Genomic DNA, 18,523 nt, shown 5'->3' on the forward strand with positions numbered 1-18,523 from the left:
TCAAACACTTTCTAGTCTACTGGACTATGAAACATACCACCCTGAGTACCTTTAGGATAGCCAACAAACAAGCAAACCTCAGTTTGTTGTTCTAGCTTCCCTAACTTTTTCCTTAGGACGTGAGTAGGACACCCCCAAATTCTATAATGACGTAAACCAGATTCACGACCATTCCATAATTCTAGTGGTGTCTTGGAGACAGCTTTGAGACGATACAACATTTAAAAATTGTCTCCATTAAAGATCTGGGTAAGAAGTCGGTAGAGTTGAATAGCTTATCATAGAGCACACATTTTCATAAATGCGCGATTCACGCCGCTCAACAACACAGTTCTGTTGCGGAGTCCCTAGGGAAGTTGCTTTAGACAATTTTCCAAGTTCAATTAAATGATCTTGGTTTTGATTATTTAAATATCCTCCACCCCAATCATATCGCAAGATCTTTAACGTTTTACCTAATCTGGTTTTAAAGCCATAGGAATGAATTCTTTGAATTTCTTAACAAATTCTCATAATTCCTATGCTTTAGGTACTTACATGAGTCTCTAGAGTAATCGTCAATGAAGGTGACGAAATACTCATAACCACCCATCGCTTGAATATTCATTTTTCCCCAGATGTCTGAATATACTAGCCCTAGTGGTTCTTTGGCCCATTATCCTATAATAGAGAATGGGCGCCTTTTCATTTTGCCTTGGAGACTAGATTCACAAATAGGTAGGTCACCCTACGTGAGTTTCGTCAAAGGCCCAGCCTTTGTTAGTCTTTGAATCCTATCATAGAAAATATGACCAAAGCGAAGATGCCAAAGGTACGTTATTGACCTTTTGTCGTTTAACAGTCATAGGATTAGCTATCTCAAATAACTAATTATTTAGTACATAGAGTTCATTTGGTTGCAATAGGTATAACCTGTTTTCCATACATTCACTCCACAATTCACATCCATTTAAAGAAAAATGATTTTATTACTTGTGAAAGTAACTACAAATTGTTGTTAATGTAATAAGGAAAACTAAAATTAAAATTTCCACTGAAAATCATAATAAAATAAACATTGTCTTAAACACAATATATTTATTTCCAAAATTCATTCAAGCTTATCTTTTTTCCTTGTCTTATACGAACAACCCTTGTAGGATTCCAAGCATTAGCTTTTCATCCTTCACGGGTTTTCCCAATACTAAAAAGCTGTTAAAAAACATGCATGTTTAGTAGATCCTGATTCAATGATCTAAAATTGAAGAATCATCCTCTAAAACAACATGCGTCCAAGATAAATATCATTATCTTGGGTTCCATATGCCTTGAGTACTGGGAAATCTTGTGCCCATTCCCAGTCTCCTTGCAGTTGGAAACACTCCCCTTTTTGTGTACTTATAATCAAGCCTTGCTCCAAGATGCTTTGCAACATTTGCCTTGCCAGTGGACTTCTTGTTCTTTTTGTTTGAATTTCTTCCTCATTTGCTCTTCAAAGAAGAAGTTTAAAACAACTTCTCTTTGAAGGATTTGGTGATCATTGAATAGGAAAATAGGAATATCTTTGATTATCACGAACTCGATGTTGTCCATAATCAACACCATGTTGATGTTGGACAAACATTTTGTGAGGTTCTCACCTTATAGTAACATTTTAGAGATTAGAGAGGTTATGGGGTGGGAAGCCTAGAGCTACGATTATCAAATAAGTAGAAATTAACGCATTGCTTGACAAACATTTATTCATCAAATTTTTAGAAATAGCATAACATACAAAATGTTTTGAGATAAACGAAATACTAAAACACTTATCTTCTATTTCTTAGGTACTTTAACTAGCCATGAACCCATGTGTCTTGGTAGGCGAGAGTTACAAATCTTCACTTAGTTAAATAGAGGAACATATCAATTAATAAAACGTCCTAGATTTTATTAGGTACATATCCATCCAATCAAAGTAACAAAAACTCATGTGTCCCAGTAGGCGAGAGTCACAAATATTTCTTACTTTATGAGTTTGGCCCACGATTTTGATTATTATAGACTTAATTTCTATAGTCACCGTAGGGATGAGTCAATAGAAGGTCCATCTATAACTATCTATCCTAAGAAATTTAACAATGTTAAGAAGTCTAGTGAACACCTTCCGTAGGGAGATGAAATCAAAGCGCCATGAGGCCCCACTGAACTCTAACCTTGTTAAATCAATGGTGGAGATTGAATTCATATTTTAAAACTCATTATTAAATCGTTTAGTATTTTATTGTTTTGAAAATTGTCAACTTATGTTTGCCAAATTATTAAAATAATCAATAAACTCACTTAGGTTTGCAAAATTATTAAAACAATCAATAAACAAACTTAGGTTTTCTAAATTATTAAAATAATCAATAAATCAACTTAGGTTTGCCAAATTATTAAAATAATAAATAAATCATAGTTTATAATTTTCCCATTAATTCTAAAATTACCCATTGAAAATTAATTCAAAAAATTAGAATTAATTTGTTTCTAATCAATTATTAGATCCAACTAAAAAGATTAACATAATACAATTAAGTCCAACTTAGGTAAATGGGCCTTAACAATTCTAGCTTGAATGGAGGAGATCTGAGTTCAGTATGTCGGACCCACTACTAAGGCTCCCTAACTTCCATACAAAGCCAAAAAAGACAGGAATTTGAACATTTGTTTTATAATTGTTATTCAATTGATTAAATCAAATTTAGTAATGCAAAGAAAATGAGCCTTCACAAGTGGAACCACCCACTAGAGAGAAATTCAAAATTTACATGTTAAATTAGACCAAAATAAAACCTAACATTTTATGAAAGTTTTATTTGAGTTTTTTCATTTTTGACAAACAAAATTGGACCATCATTATACTAATATTTAAATCTCAAATGCAAAATTATCTTAAGAATGATGCATGACATGTTAACAATTGGATGAGCCTAGCATATTAGTCTATATGGCATGTTACTTATTTATTACATTTATTTCCAAAATAAATAATTTTATAAAAAAAATCCTTACTAACCATCAATAATTAAACATTTATCTATTTAAAAAATAATTAATTAAATAAAAGAATTTATCAGAAAAAATTCAATTAATTAATTAAATTTAAACTTGATTGTTAAGTTTAGAAAATATCCCACAAAATAAGGAAACTGAAAAAATAATAATTAATTTATTAACCATAATTAATTTGAAATTTGAATTTTAAAAAAAAAATATCAATTTTCAAAATTTATGGTTTCAAAAAAATATTAATTTTTGTTTCAGCACCACACGCGCACACATGCAGCCGCGCGCGCGTGCCTGCGCACCTAATGTGCGCCCTTCGCCCCAAAACGCAAATATTCAAATTTTTGTGCCAAAAATCATTCCAAACTTGTTTCTAATAATTTTTAGGGGTTTTATATAATTAATAAAATACACATAAAAATTAAAAACGCTAAACACAATCAATTTTTAGGCAAAAATACATAAAACCTAAACATACTTCTAGAACATGCAACCATCCAATTTTATAAACATGTCAAAGTTCATAAACATAATCATGCATTCAAAACATCTAGATCTAGGCAACATAGGCTCTGAGGCCAATTGTTGGTTATTGGAATTTAAATCTAGATGCATGCTTCCTATTATTTTTTCAAAAACATAATAGAAACATAGAAAAACATGACATACAAATGAACATCAGATTCGTAAATTAACATAAACACAAAGATGTAGATACTTACAAATACGAAGCGGAACTGGAACAACTCATTCCTTCAATCTCTCTAACCCTTGATTCATTTCTGTAGCAGAGTATTATCAAAAGATTGAACTAGATCAGCAACACAGTCTTCCTCACCAAGCCATTGATAAACCTAGAACGAATGTGGGCTGGTTCTCAACACATGAGATAGAGATCTAGAAAAGAAGAAGAAAGTGAGTGACCAAGAAAGGATTGGACTTTCTAGGTTTTTCTTTACCCAATGAATCAACTAAGACTGACTATTGAAAACCCTAGATATCATATTCCTTATATAGGCAACTTAATGTGCCTTATTTAAATTTCAAATTAAATTAATTAAAAATAATAAACAAAAAATAAAAGCCTTGGGCTGCCACAAATGGACTTGGGCCCAATCTTTTTGTTTTGAATTTAAATCCCAATTGGGCCTAAAATCACAACCTTTTATTTATTTATCTTTTAATTAATTAAATCCTTATTCAAATTAACTAATTATAATTTGAACTTGATTTAATATTATTTATTTATATTGACATCAATTTATTAATATTAATAAATTTACCCAAATATTCTCTTTTATTCTTTAAATCTCATTTCTTTGTAAAATTTACCAAAATTGACCTAGTCAACTTTAAAAATCCTAGTTGATAATTAAATCAATTAATTGAGACATTCTAGATGATTTTCTCAAAGGTGATGCAAGGATCCATGAATACAAGCTACAATATATTTTTGTGAGTTTATTTATTCAATAAAATATCTCACAATTTATTAATTCCTCATGACTCCACTATAGATTTAGAATTGAACTCTTGAATTCATAGATCGTATTTTCCAAACCACAAGTACGTTGTCCATTGTTATAACCATTACAATCAGTCAATCCTCTATCGATGACTTACTAACGAGCCAGGTGCAAATTACTATTTTACCCCTCATTTTTATTTTATCCTTAACTCCCACTAAGTCCCTTGTAAATGATAAATCTGTGAACTTATTCACAGATATGAGCACTCAATCATTTAACCTTTTAGACTAAGCTATTAAGGAAGTCAACTTTTCACCTCTCATACAGAAGCTATAGATTTCATATCTATGATTAATACTCCACTCAATTACACTACTAAATCTCCAAGATGTAAGTATGTGCTAGACCGTAGGGTAAGCTAGTAACGAACAAGTCAAAAGATTTAATAATATAATTAGCAGGATATTATCACTCCCAATTAAGATCAACTTGACCTATGGTTAATGTTGTGACATTGATTAGATTCGATAACATTGATACTTATTTATTCATCAATAATCAATATCGGTCCTAGTCTAATGCACCCATATACATCTGATCTTATCTACTTGGTCAATGCCTTGGATAAGACATCACACCCCGAATGTGTAAGTAGATCATATCGTAGATCACCAAATTAGTGAAAATCCAATGCATTGACTCAATCTTAGGACTTGTTCTTTTGAACATATAATTACAATTATAATCCACTGTGACCTAGTCACTATAATTGTAACTATTTATATGTTCGAGATTTTATAAATGTTTGTATTATTCCAATAATCCTGTAATAAAACAAGCGAGCAACATGGTTGTCAAACTAAATGATTTATACTTCTTTTAATGACAATATAACACCGCGTAACATGTCCGACAGGGTTTTATAGGGGCATAAAACCCAACAGATTTACCATCAATGTGGCATCGAAATTATGATATGTAATCTATAAAAAAGAACTGCCATCGATATACCATCGATGTGGCATCGATGTATTATATAACATATTTAATTACAAAATATATACCATCGAGTTACCATCGAAATGACATCAACGTGGCATTGTTTATATACAAAACAAAGTAGAAATCAAAATAATTGTTCTAACAGATAGAAAAAGTCAAGGGTACACATTCTCATATAAAATATCTATGCATAATTTATCCCTGAAGTACTTAATGTGGTCGTTGATGGCATATGATAAGGAAATGTCTCCAAGAATAAACTCCAAGTGCTTGTTGGCGAATATGCCACAATCTCCTCTGAAATCAATAAATCGCATCTGTGAGTTTATTGAAAATTAAAGGAAAACAGGGTTATGACACACTAAAGTTAGTACGTCTAAATACTTGGATCTAGACTGTGGGGAAATATCTGTGGACATGCACCGCAAATCAAAGTCTGGAAAGGTGATCTTCGGTGTAGCTATTTTCAACTTAGGGTGTTCTTGAAACATACCAGAAGCATTGAGTATAGATGGAAGCATCTTAACCCAAGGCTCCATCATACCAATCAAATGATCATTGCTAACGTTGGAATGGTCTAGGTCAAATATAATGATCATCCAATCTGTCACATTTATCACACAAAGGACCCAATGATTCTCTTTAATGCACCAATGGAAGTAGAACTTGGTGCATTCACACCAAGGTGATAATGTCATTTTTGTATTAATATTTTATAAGTTTTTCCATGCTTAGATGGTGTTATAATAGCATTTTTAGTAGTTTTAACTTAGTTTCGTGAATCTACAACATATTTTCTACATTGCATTTTATGATGATAAATCTAACATTTTGATGGCAAGTGTAGGTTATGAATCATAGGTTGAAAAAATGATTCGCTGAGATGAGGTTAAAATGAAGTTTTAGGAACATCCCATACTTTCGGGATTGAAATGTTGAAGTGGCGGCAGTGTACAAGCTATCTAAGGTCGAGAATTGAATAAATTAAAGATAGGTTGCGACCCATAAAATTCAGGTCGCGACACTTTAATTGGAATTGACGTTTCAGATTTTTTGTTCCAGACGGGCTGCTTCCCAAATTTTTCAGGTCGTTGCATGCTGTGTAGAAAAGTGAAGTTGGGCCGCTGCCCAGTGTTTTCAGGTTGCGTCCTACGTGGCCAGTTTTGCCTATATTCTGTTTTAGGCCGCGACACGTATTTTCCATGCCGAGCCTGCGACACTGTTTTCAGAATTTTAATTACATTTTAAATAGAATTTAAAGTAGACTATAAAAGATTATTAGGGTTAATTTTGAGATTAAGTTTTTTATTACGGTTTAGGAGAGAAAAATACTCAGAAAATGATGGAGAGAAGACTACAACACTATTGTTCATCAATCTAGTTTCTTTTCTTCCCTTAATCTCTATAATTTGAATTATAATTATGTTTGTGATTATGATTACTATTATGGAGTAGGTTCTTTTTAGTTTAAGAGTTAATTCAAAACCCAAGACATAAATTCTTGATTGTTGATAATGAGTATTATTCTTTAATTTCTCTCAATATTAAATTGTTTCTATTTTTCCAATTGAATGTTATGAATTTTGTGATTTCTTGTTAGGTGGCCAAATAATTAAGGTTTTACATTATTCAGTTGTCATCTTAGAATTACTACTCACCTAATAGTTTATGATTCTAAGTGTAAGTGATAAATTTCAATTGATAATGATGTTAAAATAATTGTTGACTGTGATGAAAAATAGAACCTAGGTTAAATGAATTATATGCTTCATTAATTTATTGCCTATATTAACTTATCTCCATAGGACTTAATGCTTTATCTAAGTTAAATAAATTGCATGGTTCATAGATTTATTTCTTAGCAAAAAGAGTTAATTATTGAGCGCTTTGCCTTGATTACTTGTAATAGGGAGATTGAGACAATTGTGTGCTTCAGCGTTGTCTGCGAGGTTGATAGTTTAATTGAGAAATTGGAATAATATATATTATTAGTGATTGGGAATGATTGTTGAGGGTGGAGATTAACCTTTAGCTGTTTCTTAATATCGTAATATCAATCTTTATTTGCTTTCTAGTTTATGTTATTTAATTTTGAGTTCAAAATCTAAATCCCCTTTTAAGTCTTAGTGCTAATTATTGAATATTAAAGTGAACGATAGTCCTCGTGGGTTCAACCTGTGTTTGCTATTATACTAAAATAATTGGAAGTATTGAAAGAAAAATAATTGTTAAATTTTTTGTGGCATACGACATGCATCATAAGGCTTTTTGTATTTGTTTCTTATCTCCTTTTGTGAACTTAAGAACGTCATCATCCCATTGGGAAGACCTTCTCCTGTTCTTGAAGTCGTCATATTTGGCAAGGATATATTGTGCAAATGATGAATCAAGTATGGTGGCAGTCACGGGGTACGCCTTCGGTAACTCAATAAGACGTCTCCATATAAGATAATTCGCAGCGTCGAGATGCTGCAAACAAATCGAGTATTGTTAAAATGAGATGAATGTGTTAACAATGAATATAAAAGACTTACAGTTTCTGCCAACCATTCTTTTGCCACCTTCAACTTTAAGAACCAAACAGGGGTGCGATCACAACCTTCCAACTTCCTCGGTCTGCTGTTGTCAATCTCAGCAAGTGCCCATCGGTTAAAAGTTGTCAACATATCTTGATTTAACTCCTTTAAAGGATGGATCACCACTGGGTCCTTGAACTTTGGACGCTTGGTTGCTGGAGTATAGTCCTCGTACCTCACTGGTCTCTGTCTAGTGCACTTACCTGTAACGGGAGCAATTAGTATACAATCTACTTCATTTTAAAAAAATGTAATAACTCATGGATTAGTAGTACCTAAGGTCGTCTGCACTGGCTGAGGAGGTGTGGCTTCTCCAACATGAGGCTCGTAACATGTGGGGAGGATGTCGTACTCTACGTCCTTTGCTGGAGTAGGTGCAGGAGTAGGTATACCACCAAGTGCTGTCAGCTTCTCCAATATAACTCATTTATTCTTAAGGACGATACCTATAGTGGCCTTAACCTCGTCCACTGCTCTTGATAGTCTGGCCATCTCACCCAACACAGCCTCTTAAGCCCCAGGAGCAGGAGCAGGAACGGGAGCAGAAGTAGGTTCTGCACTAGTATCAAGAGCATCCGTCGGGGCATCCTCCATCAATATGGCAACCTCCACGGCTATCTTAGCCACCGCAGCAGCCTTTGCCTCAGGATCAAAGGATCTTCCTTCCTTAGGCGCAAGCTGGATCATATCTCGCAGTATCACATACCTAGGAGCATCCCCCTCTGTCCTCTGATATATAGTGTCGAAGAAGTCTCGCTCGTCTGGTCGAGGCCTGAGGATAGATATGCATGACAGCTGTAATGGAAGCAAAACAAAAAAGTTATAAACTCTTGAAGTTGATTGGTATAAGGCAAAAGTTTTTGGATTTTTAAAATTTAGAATAACATACATGTAACGTCCCAAAAATGCTAATAGGGTTTAGTGCCTTGATTAGCGTGCCCGGAGGACATAATTGGATATATGTGTGATTAATTGATTAAATGTGTGACTATATGGCATGCATGAATTATATGATAAAATGAATTTATTGATATTCGTGTTTATGAGTATTAAATATGCATGTGGGCCCGTTCTTGTTTATAAGGGCATATTTGTAATTTTGGTTCGTTGAGGGCATAAATGTGATTATATGTATTAAATGGTTGGGACCACATTATTATGTGGATATATTTGCAGTATTCGACTCGAGGCGATCCTAGTGAGTAGATTAGCATAATAGTTATAGCGAGGTTTAATACCCGGCTCGGGGTGAGCCTAGGGGTATTTTTGGAAAGTTTAACATATATTTGGGATTTATCGAGTAACAGGTAAGTATTTGATGATTAGTTGGGCATGTCGAGATTAACTAGAAATTTTTAGGATGACTTGAGAAATTAGTGGGAATTGGGTCTAATGACCGTCCTGCCCTTATGGGCAACAAAAGGGCTGAGTTGATTTTAGGGGCATTTTGATCCTTTTAATTAAAATATATGGTAGGATAAGCTTCAGGGAAAGTTAGAACAAACTAGAACCTCACTCTCAGCACTCTCTCCCTCTCACTCACGTTCTCTCTCACCCTTTCTTGTGCCTTGGGAGCTTGGAAGTTTTGGAAGAGAAAGCTTAAGGATTTAAACTTGAGGGCTGGAGAATTAAGGCTAGGACTTTGAGGTGCAACTCAGGGACATCATCATCATCATCATCAAGGTAACTTTTAAGCTTTAATTGTTGGGTGGAATTCTGCTGTTAGTATAGATGTTCTTAAGCTTTTAGACTTCAAAGGAGTTTTGGTGAATTCTGGGTTATTAGAAGGATTTTGGTTAGAATTTTAGGAGGTTGTGATGCTCTGAGTAGGCTATTGTGGTATAGTGGTTGAAATTCAGGTTTTGGTGTATGTTGGGTAGATTTTGATGAATTAAGTTGGGAGAAAATGCAAGAAAAACCTAGGAATTTCTGGGTTCACGGGGGTGCGCCGCGACCTAGTTCACGGGCGCCGCAGCCCGTGTTACCCAAAAGGCCCTGGGAGCTTGCTGTTTCGCGGGCACATCGCGGCCCGCCTACCCCTGGAGCTAGGGGCTGACGCCTCTAACTTGGGGGTGCGCCGTGACCCTTAGGGCTAAGTCGTGGCCCGCCTAGGCAACCTTAGCCAAATTTGGTTTTTAGGCTCGGGGACTTTAACCAAAGCGCTCGAGATGAATTCTATTACTCGGTTTAGTAGAATTCGAGGTCCCAGAGGCTAGTATTTTATTCCAAAGCATTTAATTGGATTAGATTTTAATAGTTATCAATTGTCGCTTGTTACTAGGGTTACTGTTATGGCTCGGGATTAAGATCATGCTCGGGACCACTCCACGTCCTCCGCTCAGGACTCGAGGCAAGAAAACTACACCCAAGTTGTGAAAGGGACTGAGATTCCCTGTATGTGAATATATGCAAGGCTATAAATGTATCTATGATTGGAAATATCTGGATAGGCAAGCTAGCTCGTACTGATTTCGATTGAGTGTTTCGTAACTTGTATATATGTTATGTTTGATATGAAAGTCCGACCTAAGGGAGTCGGGGCTGATGTTAAGCGTACTGAACGCAGTTCGACCTAGGCGAGCCGGGATTAGCTAAATAACTAAGGGCTCGGCCTAAGGGTGCTAACCCCTAATTAATTATATCGAGATATAATTGTATGTTGATTAAATTGTTATTGCTACCTAGCTTAGTACTTGTACTCTGTTGTTGACTGAACTGGTTGATTTAAAGTTTACTATGCACTATATTGTTATATATGCTTGTTAAATATGGTTTTCTTACTGAGCCTTGGCTCACGAGTGCTACGTGGTGCAGGTAAAGGCAAGGGAAAGCTGGACCAGCCATGAGTTGGAGAACTCTGGGGACGGGATGTACATCGGTAGCTGCTCGACCACTACGGCCGAGGGATTAACAGGGATTAGAGCCAAAATTTCTATTTTTCCATTTAGGTTGGCTGGAGTTATATTTACTTTTGAGGGTTGTAACCGCCTTGTAAACATTATTTTTGGGATCCCGTGTATCAAACTCTTATTTTAATGAAAGTTAACCATTTTGCAATCAAAACCTTTTAATCCTAACTTGTCAGTTGACTTTAGAAACACGTTTATGTTCAAACGACTTGATTAGCAAGTCTTGCACTATTTTAAACACACAGTGTAACGATCTTGGTTATCCAAGGCGTTACATTACACGTCACCTCGCAAGTATATTCTTCACATGCGAATGCTTTGGTTGGCCTATGCTCTCCCACTGTAGCATCCTAGGGAACTTGAATCCACATGGCTTGGCATATTCCTTCTGCAAATCAAGAATAGTCTCGTATGCCCAATATTGCAAGGCTGGTGGATACCCTTGCAGGTGTACTTTGCCTCAACCTGAACACCCTTAGAAGATTCCACCTCAGTGGTCTTCTTCACCTTCTTACCAGGTATTGTAGCACCAATCACTTTCATATCTCTACTAAATTGTTTCATAGTTGTATCGAATGAAAGTGATCCCCATGGATACTTTTCAAAATACTCTAAATCCTCGACCATCGACAATGAATCTCTCCAAATAGCACTTTCGTTCTCAGCAACCAATAGTATCCCCTCCACAAAATAAACCAAACCGAGCTTGTACAAATCATCAGGTACATCGCACATACTAAGAGCTCGTTCCAACACATAGAACCTAATGTCTTTCTCGGGTTCCACATTAAAATATGTATCGAGTAGGCGAAAGGACATTAGGTGAGGTTGAATGTCAGCGGCAAGTGGTGGACAAGAGCAGCTCAGGCCAGACATAATGGCAAACTTGTGCACCCCAAACTTACATAAGTTTGGGCCTATCAAGAAGTGCACCTCATCGTCACGCGGAGACTTCACCTTCCGCAAAAATATTGTGTGCACCAATGCCCCAGAGAACGAAAAGGTAGGGGCTGTGAAAAATGGTCCAAAAACAGACTCATTCACCCTCTCCAACAATCCATGCTCCTTAAACCTTTTCTTCAATTTGGTTAACCTCCTTGAACCCCTATAGGTCATACGACCGACATAATGATCCTCTATGGGGATCTCAAGTAGCGGGATATGTTTGGGTGGCAACTGCATAATATCCAAAAAGAGAGAGAGAGAGAATGAATTAAAATTGCAAAAAAAAAAAACTCAGTATATCGAAATACCATCGATTTGGCATCGCACCAATAAACAAAAATCAACATATACACATATGTATCGAAATACCATCGTAGCTGATGTTACCAAACAACAAACAAACTATCGATATGCCATCGAAATAGCTTTGATTATGCATTGAATATCTTTCAAACAGATAACAAATAAAGGCCATCGACATCGCATCGAAATAGCATTGATACATCATCATCTATATGTATGGCATCGAATAATCATCGACATGCCATCGAAATAGCATCGAAATTATTATATTTATCGAAAGAAAACTAAAACTGAGAAAGCATCGATACCCCATCGAAAATATCATAGATGGACATTTAACAAATAACAACTGAAACTAAACAATCATCGAATCAACATCGAAATTACTACTGAAAACTAAGCAACCATCGAAATAGCATCAACATTGCATCGATTTTATACAAATTAAAACTAAAAGCCATGCAAGCATCGAAATACCATCGATTTAGTATCGCAACACTATCGATTTACCATTGTCTTTATTTATTGATGCATCGATTAAGCATCGCTTGAGCATCAAAATGGCATCGAATGAATATCGACTGACCAAAATTTTGTAGAATTTAAAGCCAATCTTCCAAAACAATGCACATAGAATCAAACCCATTTCAAGCAATATTTTTGCAAAATATAGATTAAAATCATACATTAAAATTGTTTGAAATGGTGTAATCTCCTTCACGATTCATTTAAAAAAACAAAAAAACAAAAATGGAGCTTACCATTGACGTTGACGGAGAAGATAGTGGCCAACAGCGGAGTGCTCCTCGGTCTGTGATGAGGAATTGCGTGAGGGAGAGAGAGAGAGAGTTCCAACTGAGAGAGAAAGTAAGTGTGAGAGAATGAGACGTTAGGCGAGAGAGAGAGAGAGTGTTCAGACTGAGAGAGAGAGGGAGTGTTTGAATGCCAGAGGTATTTTTGTCCAAAAAATTGAAACTGTCATATATTTGGGATAGTAACTTATGTTGACATTTTAAAAAATTTCACTATATTACAGGACATATACCCTGAAATTTTCCGGTTCAAATCCTTGCAGTGCAATCAACAAGAAGAATGGTCTGTCACACTGGACACTATGGAGCAATTACATTAATATTTTGGAGTTATTCAACATTTTCAATTATTGTTGTTTTATTTTTAATAACCGCCAAGACAATATGACCACTGATCGTCTGGCAAAGAAAGTGAGGCTTTCTAATAGTCTTACATATGATGGTTCCCAACTATATTTTGTTTCTATGAAGGAATCGTTCCAGCAAAAAAAAAAATTAAATCAGCTTTTTTTATGAGATCAAACAAGGTAAAAACTACTGTAGAGTTTGATTTCAACCACAAAAGTGGCATTTTTTTCTTAACACTATAATTTTATACATACAACAACTTCACCAACGTTCAAAAGCTATACCCGCACCCATACCCATGACCCATTTTAATATTCCCACAAAGACAAGTAACAACAATAAATTAGGCTGCCAAAGAAGCAACAAGTAGCGTAAAGAGCTTAGTAATAAAAAAGAAAAGGACTCATTTTCACTCCATAACAAGCTGTCTATGACGATTGAGGTCATTTAAGTAGGTTGAACAAGTGTAATCTTCCAAGTCACAAGCATCTAACATCACTGATCTCACTGCTCCTGTAGTTTTAGGCTTCAACTCCACATGTCCATCTTCACTCTTTAATATCTTAACTACCTATATTTATTTGGTCAAGAAAACAAATGTGCATAATCCATCAATCTTTGCTTGTTTGGATATGGAAAAATTAGGCTAACTTGAAAGTGAAAAATTAGGCTAACCTGATTCATGTATGGACGTTTAGAAGATTGATGGTGAATGCACATGGAAGCTGTCAGCATTGTTCGTTTCATTTCGATTGAGTCGAATTCATTGCCTAATCTAGGGTCTGCAAGTTCCCTAACATTGTTTGTGTCCAGCATAGGCTTTGCCTGTGGTTAAAAAGAGGTTACTTGTTGATCAAGTTAAGTAACTTTCTTAAAGCATATTAGGCTAAAAATGACATTATAACTACCAAGTCAAAAGTGATTATTGGTGAGAACAATATTATTTGAATTAGATCATAAGAGTCATAGAATTTTACCCAGATCACAAGGCTTTGTTGGCTTGAATCAACTGCTCGACGACCAGTTATGAGCTCGAGCAGTAAAACTCCATAAGCAAACACATCTGTCTTCTCATCTACAATACCATGCATGAAGTATTCTGGTGCCAAATATCTGAAGCCATTTGAAAATTCCATAAAATAATATACAATGGATAGAACAAAACAGAGTAATTGAAGAAAGGGTGATAATACAAAGTGCTTGACAAACCCGAATGTGCCTTCTATTGGGAAAACAATATGGTGAGTCCATTTTTCTGGAAGCCATTTTGCCAGTCCGAAATCAGAAATCTGCATTTGTATGTTTAGATTTCACAAGTAACAAAATCAATTTCAATCAAATTGAAGGGAAAAATTGTGAGAAAAAATGAATTGATTTAGAGAGTTGCATAGGATGAGAGTAATGAAAGTACGTACCTGAGCCTCATAATCTTGGGTGAGTAATATGTTAGAGGCCTTAATGTCTCTGTGAATAATTCGCCTCTGGCAACCCTGGTGTAGATATTGCAATCCTTGTGCTACTCCAACTGCCACCTTAAACCTTATCTTCCATTCCAAACACTCCAAACCTGAATTTTTTTTTATATAAATATGTACATTTACATATACGAATGAGTCTTCCTAAGCTCAAATGTAAAAGGGTTTTCAACTAAAAGAAAAATGGAAGTGTTTGATGTAAAAGAGAAAGATAAAGCACCAAAGAGAAGGGAAGCTAAGCTGCCATGTGGGGAAAACTGAAGGACTAAGTGAAAACCGCCATCAACACCAAAACCAAGTAGCTTAGCTGCATTTGGGTGGTCTATGTGGGCAATGATCCCAAGCTCTGATAAGAAATCACCAATTCTTTCCTCTTTCTCCTTCTCTTTCTTGGTCAACCTCTTCACCGCCACGAGTTGACCATCGGGAAGGCACCCTTTGAAAACCTCTGCCTGCCCACCTCTCCCGATCATGTTCTCTGTCGATTTTTATAATGACAAATAAGTCATTCTTTTAGGAACAAAAAACAGAAAAAGAAAGAAAGAAAAAAAAAAAGTCTTGAGCCAAAAGCGTTAGCAAGTGACAAATCATATGAAAAATGTGCAACTACCAATACCTATATTCTAATTAGACAAAACAGAGGGTGGAGATTTTTACGTCAAGTGTTGAAAATAATGACCTCCTTATAAAATTCTTAAAAAGTTTCACCAAACTGTTTTGACTTCCAATCTTCTAAAAAGATATAAAATGTTGACTCCAAAATCCTCAGCAGTTTGCGGGAAGTCTTTCAAATATGTTAATCAGTTAATTTATGTCATTATCACTCCTACTTATTTTTATGGTGTACATATTTAGACTAAAATCTCTTATAAGTAGAGACTAATTTAATTTTGGATAGGAAGTAGATTTTGTCAATACGTAATGAAATATTAAATGAACAATATTGAACTAGGTATTCTAGGGTGGCCAATATTAGTACAAGTCCACTCTCACATATTTTAATTAAATTATATTCAAATTATAATACTGGGCCTGATACTAAATTGCAATAACGACCATATAACACATTCTAGGGTGCATCCGTATCCTAGTGACCAAGTCAAGGGGGGAACTAAACTTGTTAAAGAACTTATTAATGACTAGACCAATATGGCCGGCAAAGCATGGTGTTCTTCTCAAGGAAGAGTGGCCAAGTAGACAGAATCACTTTGTTGTATTAGTTACTACCATTAAAGTTAAAGGGAACTTTTTAGTCAAAAAGGTCGTCTCCATAGGAATAAGAGTGGCCACGCTTTGTCTCAAAATCAATTAATGGCTGCTAAACATAGTCCCTCTTTCACTAAATGGATGCAAACATCTTATCTAGACATTAAAGTATTACTCATACATATGTATTTATTTTTTAAAAGCCCCACTAAAAAAACCTTGGAAATTGTCATAATTTTTCCAATCTCCCACGCTTTGCATAAAAAAACAACACCACCCACCTCCAAAACAAAACAATATAAATATATCTATTCAAATCAAAATGAAAAATTAAAACCCTTCTCGATAATGAAAATTACTATGTTATTAATACTCGTGTAGAAAAGTATGCTTGTTTGAGTTTCGTAGTCAGAGTAGTACTAGTAATGTAGTTAAAGACCATAAATGATAGAACCCATTGACCCCGAAAACCTAACAAACATAGTCATGAACAGTCACTCCCTATGTTTAACCTTAATTTTCTTTTTCTCTTTCATTTTTCTTGCATGAATGCATGGATTTGTACCTTTGATTACTGTTATTGTTTAATTTGTTATTCACAAATTAAAACTTTAATGTCCTTTGATACGTACTCATTAAAGGATAATATACTCTTATGTTTGTTATCCAAAGCTTTTACTTTAAAAATAAAAACGAAATAAGTAAATAAAAGGAGTTAAAGGCAGAATCTGTTACCAGGACTGAAATTAGCGGTGGCGGCCGCCAGCTCAGAGTGGTCAAAGTTTCTCCACGAGGGCTTGGCCACCGGAATATCAAAAGGGTCCGAAACGGCGTCGTCCGCACTGCGAATCCGAGCCAGCTTCCTTCCCTTCCTCGAAATCTCGTAGCTCGCTGCCAACAACGGCATGGTCGAGAATCGTCTCATGGATTTCTTCTTCAGTGTTTCGAAAACGCTCCTCCACTGAGACGTCGTCGTCGTCGTCGGAGAAGAAGAAGAAGAAGACGATGACAGCGACGACAAAGACGATGTCGTTTTGTCGCTGGAGCTGCTACTAGTGCTTCGGCCGCTGTGGTCGTCGGAGTCGGCTCTGCCCAAAATAGGGATTTCCAAAACACCTCTAGGCGAAGCTTCTTCTTTCTCCTCTTCTTCTTTTCTAAAAAGTCCCATCTTTTTCCCCTCTGATTCCAAGACCATTTCTGGGGTTTCTTTCTCTTCGACTCCGGTTTCTGCGCAAATGAATCAAATGGGTTATCAGCCTTTTTTTTTCTCCCTGTTTTTCTAATATCAAATCTTTCTCTTTTTGTGGTTTTCCCAGAAAACAGGGGATACGAATAAGAAAACGAAAGAGAAAGAAAGGGAAACATTTGTAAGCTTTTTCGAATTTTATGTTGCTTTGGATGAAAACCATTTCAGAAGTTTGGAGGCGCTATATTATTAAAAAAAACCATTTGAATAATATTCCTCTGTTCGTTTCTTAATTTTGCTCACCGGTTCCTTTTTTTCTCGGCAACCAAACATGTATCATGTGTTCCTTTCAAAAGCATCAAACCAAAATAGGAAACATTAAGAAACAAAACGGAAAAACTTTACCTTCCATTATCATGATTTGGGCTTTCTGGGGTTTTAGTTATATAAATCAATGAATAAGTATATTTTCAAAACCCAGAGCCTTGAAAAGCCATGGAAGAAACAAACAAAAGAAAAGGTTTGTCAGTGCATGAAGATTAGAAATATAGAAATGGTGTGCGTTGGAGGAGGAATAAGAAGGTTTGTGTAATATAGAAATGTTTGGGAGTTGGTTATTGTTTGGAGGGAAGAGAGATCGTTAAGGATGATTGGAATACATATGCTATATTTATACATATAATTTATTTACAGACATATATAATAATCCATCAGGTGTTTTTAAGAGTTACCCTCCAAAATATTAATATTTGAATATTAAAAATTTAATTAAGTATTGATCAAATCTCAGCCGTTGCTTTCCTGGGCTCGTGAGTTTTGCCGTAACTGCCGCTTTGGCTGCGCTGAAGGCTTTAACTAACCAAAGTAACAAACCAACAAGCTTTGTTTTTTATTATTAAAACAAAGGACTCGAGGGAGAGAGGGAGCCTCGTGAGGGTACTTTTGGTATTTCAACTCAATCTTATTTGTAGTTTGTACACATTTCTGGACTCCCTCGAAAGCTCCAAAGAGAGCAATGTTTGATTTGTATTTTTTTGAATAATGATAATGGCACTTCAAATTTTTACCCATATATTATATACAGTGACATATCAATATTTTTTAAAATAGTATATCTCAAATTTAATAAATGTGATTAGTTACTGCCACATCACTATGTGTAATATTTTGATATATATTTTGAGTGCACATATTATTACTCTTATTGTTTGATGACTTTCTCTATAGATTACCTAAGCTTTGCTTCCATATCCGTACGTGCGCATTGAGGTGTTACATTTTCT

General features: G+C 35.3%; 1 protein-coding gene across 1 annotated transcript; it reads right to left on the reverse strand.

Moving 5' to 3' along the window:
* Window positions 1-13,606: 13,606 nt before the first annotated feature.
* On the reverse strand, window positions 13,607-17,877 carry LOC133806396 (receptor-like cytosolic serine/threonine-protein kinase RBK1). The gene is made up of 8 exons (XM_062244506.1): window positions 17,646-17,877; window positions 16,790-17,281; window positions 15,069-15,326; window positions 14,789-14,940; window positions 14,583-14,662; window positions 14,351-14,486; window positions 14,049-14,198; window positions 13,607-13,944 (listed from the first exon to the last, which is right to left on the reverse strand). The coding sequence occupies exons 1-8, from the start codon at window positions 17,656-17,658 to the stop codon at window positions 13,783-13,785; spliced, it is 1,443 nt and encodes a 480-aa protein (XP_062100490.1). The 5' UTR covers window positions 17,659-17,877; the 3' UTR covers window positions 13,607-13,782.
* Window positions 17,878-18,523: the final 646 nt, after the last annotated feature.

Source organism: Humulus lupulus, chromosome 1 (genome assembly GCF_963169125.1).
Source record: "Humulus lupulus chromosome 1, drHumLupu1.1, whole genome shotgun sequence".
NCBI lineage: Eukaryota > Viridiplantae > Streptophyta > Magnoliopsida > Rosales > Cannabaceae > Humulus > Humulus lupulus.